This window comes from Acyrthosiphon pisum, chromosome A2, assembly GCF_005508785.2.
Source record: "Acyrthosiphon pisum isolate AL4f chromosome A2, pea_aphid_22Mar2018_4r6ur, whole genome shotgun sequence".
In the NCBI taxonomy this organism is placed as follows: Eukaryota; Metazoa; Arthropoda; class Insecta; order Hemiptera; family Aphididae; genus Acyrthosiphon; species Acyrthosiphon pisum.
The window spans coordinates 109,837,470-109,849,645 of NC_042495.1; the positions used below are offsets into that span (position 1 = coordinate 109,837,470).

Here is a 12,176-nt window from a genome sequence, read left to right on the forward strand (position 1 = left end):
ATTATGGTCTAAAAACCTCCAAAAAAATACTAAGAACAAGAGTAGGTACTTACGACAATATCACTTCCAAAAATATTATATTGCGATAGATTAATTTCTGAATTGAATAAATGAAAAGCAGCATACATAGAAGTGTTTTAGTAAATTAATATTTTTATTTAAATTAAATCTAACCAACTGCTCCAGTAAAAGATAATTTTCATAAATTACGTATAAAAATAGATTAAGATAAGCATTGAGCCAACAAAATGTAGACGATTTGGGAATATCAATCGCAAATTACATTACAGCCATACTGGATTTCGATGATATTATTAACGAGTTTTCATAACAGAAAGGAATGACATATTTGTGAATCCTTTTTAATTTTTTTAATTTAATTTGATGTAAGTATCAATAAATTCAGAAATGTAATTTTCTTATTAAATAAAAATGTTTTTTTAGTTAATTTATTTATTTACTCAGCCAAATAATTTACAATTAATTAATAATCAGTGGTAGATCCAGTTGTCGTTATAAGAAATATACACTAAACCAATATTTATTTAGATTTTTCAAATCGAATTAAACAAATTTAAGAACAGTGATACGCATTAGGTTTGATCAGTTTTAATAAGGAGATGACTATGTATTTAATATTAAGTACTTACCTACAAACGCATTGCGTACCTAAGTAGTGTGTTCTTATATCTGTTGCTCCTTTTTATGTTTCTTTCGCCTCCACTAATTACCTTAAAAATGTGCCTATTACACGTATGATGTAAAGTGCCAATGTTGACCCTTCGCTTATTCTATGCCTATAATTTACTGTATAGCTATTAATTTATTATTTTATCATAATTTGTACAATTAATGTGTAACTAGATATGTATAATGTGTATATATGTTCAAAGGGCTTATCCCGTATATTTAGTAAAATAAAATAAATATACAGAATATAATATTATGATGATATGTATTTAACAAAAATGTGTGACAACCTCTTCGAGTATGTTGAAAATAATTAATTTTATAATTTTAAACATTTCATTCAAATTTTACACATAAAAATATGTTTTAGATTCTGAACGAAGTGATGAATGTATTGATTTTACAATGATGTGTGTTTTTTTTTTTGTTTTTTTTTTTTTTTTTTTTTGTGTCTGACGACAACTTTTGGAGCAGTAAAAATGCTTCGATTTTCAAAAGTTGTACCTTTTCTGAAAGGAAAGTGAATCTAGTTGGTACTTTGGGGGGTCAAAAGTGAAAATTTCCCAATACTTTTCAAAAGCGGCAGGAAAAACCTTAAAAAAATAACGGAAAAACGCGAATTTTTACGCAAAACCAATTTTTGACAAAAACGAAAACTTAATTTTACTGTAACTCAAAAAATAATTATTGTAAGCACTTGAAATTTAGCGTTGTCTATACAGGGTTAAATTTTCAAAGTGTTTCGACTTTTTTTGAGCTATTTATAGACAAATGAAATTTTCAATTTTTCTAAGTATTTTTTTTTAAAATAACGATAAAAAATTTTTGGGTTGGATAAAAAACTTTGAAAATTTAATACAAGCTTTCTTATAAGTTGTTCTCACAGTGATAAAAAAAATCCAAAATCGTTAGTCACAGTTTTTTTTATAAGGTGCCTAAAGTTCAAATTTATACGAAATATGTCAAAATTGCGAAAATTTGCAAGTAATTTAGTGGTTGAAAAATCGTAAAAATTTTTTCTTTTATAACTAAGTTTTTAAAATTTGGTACAAGGTTCTCCATAAGTTTTTCTTTAAAAATAATATATCCTAGACTGACAAATCATCTCCGTTCAGAATCGTTTTTCGTATACAATGATATAATATCATTGGATTCAAATTTAATTCCATCCATTACAGTAACCCACTTGTAACCTACTGTACAGCAGAACGACATCCACGACTTACCCGCCTTATTTGTTTTTGTTTATTGTATATAGATTCAATAGTTGTTGGTAGCTGGTGGCTTTGACATTTGTGTAACGTATATTTTGGTTTCGTTGTGTAAAGGTATTTAATTGTTTTTTTCCACCTTACTATTAAAATAACAAGTGGCAAAAAAAAGTGAAACATTAATCAAGAGAAAGTTGACGATGAGTAGCGGGGGAGGGAAGTATTAAAATGTGCAAATCATGCAATTGATTTGGTCTGCTCATTTCTGTGGCCGTTCGTTATAATCCCAGTGGACGTATGCAGTGATATATAATATACACAATATGTCCATCATCCATTTGATACCTATGTATGAGCATATGTATGAATATCATAAATCATAATAAGATATAGTTGTCCTTGGTGTTAATTTTATTTTCAACTGCGCCGTCACAAATATTAATGTGAAGTTTGAATCTAAAAGATATTCGACCAGAAAATGAAATTTAGGGTTGGTTATTAGAACTTAGATTTCGATCTATTTGTCATTTTTCCTTCAGCACTATAGCAATGTTCATTTTGTTACAAATCTGTTTTATGCATTGTTAATAATTAATGAAATATACTATATTTTAGTGATGTGTTTTGATTTATATTCAATATTCATTGTTATAATTATTTGTATATTTGATACACTAAAAAATCTGATTTTCTATATTTATATTTAAGATTTTAATGTGATTATACAACATTTTTATTTGAGATTGCTGGAAATATTTTTATAACTGAGTAAAACATATCTAATTTTTAAATCCAGTAAAACCAAAATTAGTTTGCAATTGATACAATTATATCCAGCTATTATTCACGAAAATGTTTAAAAAACCTAAAGATAGTTAATATTATTGTTATATAGTAGTACTCCGTTAGAACGTTTATGGTCCGATTTCGTAATTATTCCTACCATCTTATTATATTACATTAACATTATTGTATTGAATATTTTTCGATTGTAGCTTTTTGATTTAAATATATTTAAATCCTAAGTATCGCTGGATACCAACTTTGTCCTACACACCCCACTAACCAATGTACATTCATCCCAACTTATTATCGTAATACATTGTATACCAGATGGTTGTTTGTGAATTTTATTGAATTTCTTGGTCATGATGAGGGTCAAAATAATTGAATATTATAGTACAGATACACGAATAGTGTTTTATTATAATTCATAAGTGACTGCGATTTATATTGCTGCAGTCAATCAACCTGCACTTTCAGATATTTCTATTTTAACCTATCCATGTTGAAATAGTGTGTCGAAAAGTACTAAAAATATCTGTATGACTGTATTTATCCTAATAGTGGTATTTCCTTTTTTAAATTGCTATAACTTCTGTGTACTATTTTTGAGACTTTCATACTATAACTGTATACAGTTCTATTATTTTGTCATCAATATATAATATAAATTATAATTTATTATATAAATATAATATATGTATGTATAAATACATTTATTAAATTTATCTGCTACAGTTATCATATTATCTTATAGGTAGTCATGTAGTATTATATATTTGTATGGGTTATGCGATAATATGATAAAATGATAATATAATTATAAATATTATATTGATTAGGTACACAATTGTTACATCACACATAGTATTAGGTATTAGTTACTAGGTACTTTCCTCCACTGACCGAACTTGACCGTACGATCAAAAGTTATTGAAAATTGTGTATATAACTATAATAAAAAATAAAAATTCAATGAATAAAATTCCAAATAAATTAATAGGTATTAAGCTTATGTTTTGTGTATAGATTAATGAAATTGCGTCCGTCTAGACACTTTATTATATTACCAGGTAGGGCACGGCTGCACGACGGCTAACGAATTTTTAACGATCTGAGAAACCTATTCATTTATGAGTATCGTTAATGAGTGTCGTGTGGATACATTAAGATTTATATTTCTCATATTTAATGTGAATATAAGTATGATATAAAGATACGATTATTTTTGAATTAATAAAAACTAAGAATCTGCTGTAAAAGTAAATAAATATAATATGGTTAAATTGTTAAAATGTTAAATTCCACATTAACCATTATTGCCACATATAATAAAATTTTCGTATTCATATATTATCTGTAGTATTTTAAATACTGTCAATATTTATAAAATTGTTCTTCAATCTGTTGAACTGTTATGAGTTTATGATATTTACTATTTACGCCATTATTCACCACTAATATTAGAAACATTTAAACATATTAAATTATATCATATAATACTTACTTACAAAATGGAATTCATTTTGACTTTAATGATTTTACTTAATTATGTTATAGATAAATGTTCTCAATCTGCATTATGTACTCTTTATATATATACAAAGTAGACAGTAGATACATAATATTATGTTATAAAATCATTTTAATATTATTTTGGTCGTTCCACGTCCATTCGTTATTATTTCTAATTTTTATTTCCACTCACTTCAATTGTAGTTAGAACTATCATATTATTGTAATGATATTTGTTTTATAGAATATTTGACACAATGTTTTAGATTAGTCGAACAATGGATATTATATAATAATTATATCCACACCGAACTACCAAAGTAAATATTATATTAATAGGACTCGGTTGTTCGACCAATAGTCCGATAAATAATGATGTTTACCACAAAACATTGGTAGAGGTTATAAATATCAAATTTGTATCCAACTAAATAAAATAAAGAAACCTAATTGAAAGTCGAAATATCTATACAATTTTCACTCAAGTATTCAGTGTTCCTGCTGTAGCATCAATGTAGTGTTAGCTGTTAATAGTATAGAAGAAGAAACATTGCAAAAAAATGTTGAAGCGTTACAAAAACTTCGTTACTACGATGCTTTGAAACGCTTACTAAGTTTTGTCAAGTCTTTTAATTCGCTGCTCAAAAATATTTTGAATACCTAGTAGTACTAGAAGCATTAAAAGTTAAAACGTAGTTCAAATTTCAACCCGAAATCTCACTAAAATTGCTCCTATAGCACTTTCACTTCGCTTTTTTGTTATAAGCTATCACACGCGTATGTATGTATATATTGTGACCAATGCTTCTCTCCCTTCCAATTTTATTTTAAAAATGGCTCTATGCAAATTTATTTTTGACCTAAATTTGACATTTCGTCCAATTATTTCTTTCTTAACATCCGTTACTATTATGTACTATAAAAATACAAAATAAGTTGGTGTTTCTCCTTAACGCACTTAAATAATCAATCGGTTGTGTATATACCTATATACTCTATAGTTGTGTATAGGTACCTATACATTATTATAATTTGCTTGTCAAGACATTATTAATACCAATAAACATATCCCATGAGATACCTAGCTTGAAATAGTTATTGGAATCATTATTACCGATGACAGTGTTTCTGTGCGCGTTGCGATATTGAGCGAGTGGGATCTATTAGTTGTCATAATTTCACATAATGTCATACATTATCGTTGATATAAATTATTTCTACAACATTATCATTCTGATACATCTTCCATCTGTGCAATAAAGTGTCAGTTATATCATATCCATATATAGTTTCGTCAGCTTATTTAAAATAAAAATATTATATTATAATATCGTTTTGATTAAAACACAACGTCAAAGCTTGTGCGATGATGTTGGCGTGTGCTGAAACTGTTAGACTAAAATTAATGGGTGTGACATTTAAAAATTCGTTTAGATGAAACCGATTTTAAGAGTAATAACTGATAAAGTAATAACCAATAGTGATTGAATTGCCTTGAAATTTTGTCATATTATTATATTAAGAGCACTAAAGTAAAAAAATGTCAACTTCAATAATGCATATTTCAGTCCATATAGAACATATTATATATATGGATATATCAATAATAAATAGTAATTTGGATTTATTCGTGAGATACCTGTATGGCTGTGTGTATGAATATATTATTATTATCGTTGCATAAAAATAAAGCCAATGTACGCGTCCATTTTTTTCAAATTTATATATTTAAGACTATAGTTATTAGATATAATATACTAATATCGCCTTTAATATAGTTTAAAAGGTATCGATAGATATTGAAATAGTTTAATTATTGACAATGTTTAATCATCGCATTAATGAAAATGACATAATTATGCATTGGTCCTAACGTTTAGTATAATCACTAAATCATACTAATTTTAAAATTTAAAACCTAGTCCCTGGTATATAATATATTATATTATATTATATAGATGTATAAAAAATATATAAAAATTTAAGTTGCTAAAATTAGGTGTGTCTAAAAATTTGTTTTCGTAATAACATTTTTAACTAATTTTAATACCCACTATTAGTATTGGAATAGAAATTAATACATATATTATACATATTACATATATCATAGTAGGTATATGATGTATATTGCATTAGGTAGGTACTCATAGATCGCAACTAATATAATCGTTAGATTCAAAGAACAATTCTGTTTGTATTGATTTAATATTGTTTAACTTAATATTATGGTCTATAATACCTATGTCGTAATATACATTTCGTAAATCAAATAACTATAATCTATACCTAATAATAATATGACTTATTATGTCATATATAAAATAAATTTGTTGCGTACAATAATTTATTATGTGAAGTGCATTTATTTATTCATTATTGTTTTTGTAATAGTATTTGCAAGTATACCTTGGTATCAGCTCCGTACTTTTAATTTTGACATCCTGGGTCACTTATAAAACGCCACCCCTATTTTAAGGTGTTGGTGTAGGGTTGCCATATTTGATTTTACTTTAGCCAGGAAAATCATTTTTTTATATTTTTATTGAAATAATCTAACCAATTTTTCACGTTCGACCAACAATTTGGACATCCAATTTTCCGTAACTAAAATACCACATAGGTACCTACAGGTTACAAAATATTATATGCAATGGTCAGCACTCTACGTCTCTAAAACATACGTTTATAAAATAAAATCTAACTAAATTAAATTCGAAAAATGTCATTCCTATTCCATGCGCTGCTTACAATAACAATGATAATTATAATACTCAATTTGTAAATTTCTAACTACAACCTACTAATCAACAATACTATAAACATACTAAAAAGTAAAAATTAATTTAAATTACTTTATATATGTAACATATTTAAGCACAAAAAAATCTCATACAAATTTAAGACCCTCTAAGTTCTACCTTGGTGGTCAACACTGACCAATTTCCCACAGACCTGTTTGATTATATTACATTCTTCTTGAACTGTTGAAACTTTTCATAGTACCTACATCATTTTTACTGAATTATTCATGGAAAAAAATGTGATTTAAATTTTAGACATTTAGTCGTTAAACTTGTTATACATATATTTGTCTATGAGTTATTTTGTTTGTAAATAATTTATCACCCAAAAATTATAATACAGTATAATGTACTATCTTTTTAGTACAATAATATTATATATTTATAATTTATATTTTTGTGTTTCATAAGGTGCTACTTATAAAATATATGTTATGTGTATATTATGCATGTATTCGTTGGTAAAATTTGAATTAATCTGTGTACCTTTGTATTATATTTTTACGTTGGTATGTACACGTAAAGATAATAAATGTACCTTTTAAATGTTGGGCCTGATAGAATGAAACACAATGTGTTTTATAATGATCGCAACGGGCGTTGACTCAGTGTTGGGGAAAAAACTGACAAAACTGTATGATTGATCGATGATGAAAGTTATAACTTATAGGGATTAAAGTATCTATAATTTAAAATTGACGAATTTAATTAATTGAATCATTATCTGATTCAAACCTAGATGTGGTTAAAATGTTTAATATAATATAATATCAATAGTTCAAATAGGTAGGTACATTTTTTAATTAATACAAATAATGCTAAATAAAAATATTTATGGATAGTGATTGCAATTTTAGCCATGGTGTCTCAGCTATGATTAATATCACGAACTGGTTTTTCTCATTGTCAAATTGTTTCAATTTTAACAACAACATTACATAATCCATTATAATTCTTCTAAATTCAAATTCAATTAATTTAAATTTTAAATGAAATGTTTTTAAACTTTAGAATTTTTTTAACAGTATTTAAAACCAAATATTATTTTTATAAAAATACATAAAAAAGATTTTTTAATTAAATTTAACATTACTACCTATGAACGTGTATAACTTATATTTAATTCATTATTATAAAATGTATTATTATATAATATTACGTGTCATTGTACACTTTAGTACGTCAAGAACGCCTAAAATATGTATATAGTGCAAGAAAAGTGTCTAGGTACAAACGTGCTACTGTATATTATAATAATAAGTTAACTAAAAAATGTATCTTGATTGTTTTTTTATTATTTTAAAAACAGTAGACATTAAGTTCAACAGTCGATATTACATCCACATTCACGTTAAATTTCTGAAATATTATACACATTTAAACAGTTGTTTGATATTTAATAAATATAATTAGGTACGTATACGCCTATTTAAAATAGGTATCTATAATAATACCTAGGTAAATATATAGTATACATGCAAGTTTTTGTTTAATTCTTAACCGGAAGTTGTTTTGTATTATCAATTATTAAACAAATTTATTACTGCAATACTTGTTTCTTTTTTTTTATACGGCGTACATATGTATTATTTGTTCGCAAAACTGATATAAGTACTTGTAATACTTGAGTTGAACCGTGGTCTAGACGAGTTTTTTTTAATTAACAGACACCTCTCTACTTAAAGATTTTATTACCTACACTTTTATTACAATTTCGTAGTGAGTGATGTATGACTTATGTGAATTAGGTATATACGAGTATGTCGGGGCACCTTTGAATTTTGAATATCTGCTGCATAATATTTTAAACAGAACATAAATTTGCATCGACGAACAATTGATGTGCAGAGCAATAATATAATATTATGATTTTGATTTCTTTTTTTCTTTTATTGTACTCCTTTTAGAACCGTTAGAAAGTTTTTAATTTTAATTTTTTATAAGTGCTGCTATTATTTTTGTCTATCGCGTGTTGAAATTAAGTGTCTCAAAATATAATAATATGTCTGCATTATAAGTAGTCGATATTATTTTTGTTGCTAGTCAAAAAACTATCGAAATCAATAATTTACGATGTGTGTGTACTTAAAATATTGATTCGAAACCTCGGCAGTGTGTGAAACTTTTGGTCGTGCAGTATATATTATTTTGGAAAAGAAAAAATACCGCGAAGAACTGCGCATAAATCTTGGTCGGGGGTGGTAGTAGTGTCGTCGTGGGGGGGGGGGGGGTGGGCAGGATCGTAGTTGATGATAATATTATTTAATTTGAAAATGATAATAATTTAAAGCATTGTCCAAATCATATATAGACATGATGATGATTGGTAAGAATAAATTAAGACAGGTGTAATATAGTACGATAGCCGATAGGTATAGGTTATAGGTACGCATACAATTTAACACCTACCTATAACAATTGATGCGTAAAGTAATAATATAATATTATGATTTAGATTTATTTTTTTATTTTATTGTAATCCTTTTAGAACTGTTTAAAAGTTTTTAATTTAAATGTTTTATAAGCGCTGCTATTATTTTTGTCTGTCGCGTGTGAAAATTAAACGTCTCAAAATATAATATGTCTGTGTTATAAGTGGTCGTTTCCCAAACGGGACACAAATTCTGTTCAGTATAAAATTTCGAAAATCGCGCGTTTTTACAATAATTGTGTATATTAATTATTAATATACAACAACGGTGCCGACACTTGAAATTGTTGAAAATGTGACATATTATTCTGATGGTTTTTGTTCTCGGTCGTGCAGTATTGTTTTGGAAAAGAAAAAAGACCGCGAAGGACTGCGCACAAATCTCGGTCGGGGGTGGTACCTAGTGTTGTTGCGGGGGGGGGGATCAGGATCGTGGTCGATGGTAACAATCTGAAGCATTCGCGAAATCATAATATAATGTAGACATCACGCGATGATAATATTGTTAAGAATAACGTCGGACAGGTGTAATACATGTTTAATAATATGATAGCCGATAGGTACGCTCACTATTTTATAACACCTACCCACACAACACGAGTACAACACGAGTGCACGCGCGCGCACCTGCACCCCGCTGCAGCGTGCGTCGATGCGTCGCGAGCGCGCGCGTGTGGGCGCGTCTCGTGGTGGGGATGCGGCGTTCGGCGCGGGGGGAAGGATGACGGGCGGCCGCTACCGGCGCTCGGGAGCGCTCCCGTCGTCACAACGCGTTTGGCCGTGTGCAGGACGAGGAGGACGCAGCCGGGGCGCGCTCGATATCGTATTATTATTATATCGCATTTTGTATAAAATACGTTCGACGACGACTGTTTTTCACACACACGCGCGCGCGCCACAAAGCGTTTATATAGATCCTTTGCGCGACCGGTCGCACCCTCAGTCGTCCCTCGTACGCGGCTCGGCACATAGGTACCCACACACCGCAGCCGAACTTTGGTATTTTCGAGAGACTTGGAGAGATAGACAGCGAGCGAGCGAGTGACGGACATCACACGGCGCATCACGGCGATCTCTCCCTGATCGACGGCATTCCGGCCTGCAGGACCGATAACATTGTACGTGGTCACGTAAACTCATACTGTGCGCGGAGTAGGTTATGACCGAAAAACAAATGGTGAAAGACGCGGAAAAGCAGGCGCCCACGCCTCAAAACCAGGTAAGACGAAGGATCGATTTTCCGTCGTTATCAGTATTGTTATTATTGTTATATATTGCTCGCCAATCGCGGAGAGCAACCCCTCTGCTCCCCTTATCGCGTCTCCCCGCACCATGTTTATCGTCATAATATTTACATCGCGTGCTTTCCGTCCCGGCGGCGGCTTTTCACGATCAATCGTCTCGGAAAAACTATTTGCGAGCCTATAGACAATAAGTCTTTTTATATTTTCTAAACTACCGCAAAAGAATCATTACGCGATTCATAGCGTTGGGTGGTTCGTTTCTAGTTTTTAATTCATACATTGACTCTTCACAAAATCTTATTAGTACTTACATTATATGGGAAAATATTTTTTTTTTTTTCAATTTTCCCGATCGCGAATCCCTGCCAACAGTCATATAACGCGGTACGCGTTATGATTATTGATTTTCCGTTACTCTCTGTAAGAAAATACGAGAAAAATGTCTTTACTGAACATAAGTATTGTAATATCTAATTAGTTATTATATTGTCATTGTTGAATTCAAATATTATGTTTTATGTATATTTATATCTATATTGATTATTACTTAATTCTACCTATTAGATAATTGATTTGATTTTTTCATTGAAAGAGGAATTAGTTTTTTTTTTTGTAGATGTTGAGTTAAACAGTATTAAATGTCTATTATCTAATAATTATAATAAGTTACTTAAACATATTGAAAAACTTGACGAGAAAATGTTTCATTATCTAATCGCAAATAAACACGCATAATATGGCATAGTATTAATTCCGAAAAAAAAACTGTAATAATTATGTACATATAAGTAGCATTAGGTACCTATACATAGGTACTTATTACATATTATAGTCAAAAAATATTAAAACTAAATCTTTGCATATCGTATAAGTCAACAAAGTGTTTGTACCTATTTAATGTGAAACTAAATACGTATATTGTATTGTTGTATTGAAATGCATTTATGACTAAAAGTGAAACATATCATGTATCTCGAATGAGTGAAAGATATGACATATGTGTACGATATATGATCATAGGCGAAACTACGGGTCAGGCCAGTCAGGCCATGGCCTGACCTAATACTGATTACTGAGTACTGACTAAAAATGTGTATACATTATATATTATTTTAATAATTATTTAGGCATTATAAATAATACATTTATATCTACGTAAATTGTTAACATTTCTTAAATTAAATTGTATACACTACACAATGAACATAATAATACAATTTTTTTTGAAAATATGGAGTCATAATATAGTCTATTCTATGTAGGTACTTGAATAATCGGTTTGATCAGTTATTGTTTAATTCACGTTTATTTTTTTACTATAGCAAGTATAATAATTAATTTTACGTAACAAATCATCAGTCAGTAATGTTTGTTACGTGGTGAAAATACACCCGAAAATATACTCGTAGAAAATTATTGTCGATTAGACGTACTTTCAATATTTTCATATTATTTCTTTTATTATAAATTTATATTTTTATCATTGACGGTCGTTCACAAG

General features: G+C 28.7%; 1 protein-coding gene across 3 annotated transcripts in view; it reads left to right on the forward strand.

Moving 5' to 3' along the window:
- LOC100160702 (solute carrier family 2, facilitated glucose transporter member 1) overlaps nt 1–12,176 on the forward strand; it is a 66,536-nt gene that overhangs the window by 14,859 nt on the left and 39,501 nt on the right. Inside the window, exon 1 of one of the 3 annotated variants that reach the window (XM_001950928.5) lies at nt 10,193–10,650. The exons of the other annotated variants lie outside the window; for them this stretch is intronic. Within the exon in view, the coding sequence (XP_001950963.1) occupies nt 10,591–10,650 (60 nt within the window). The 5' untranslated portion in view covers nt 10,193–10,590. Of the gene's footprint in view, nt 1–10,192; nt 10,651–12,176 lie in introns of those variants that run through there. 3 annotated transcript variants of the gene reach the window in all.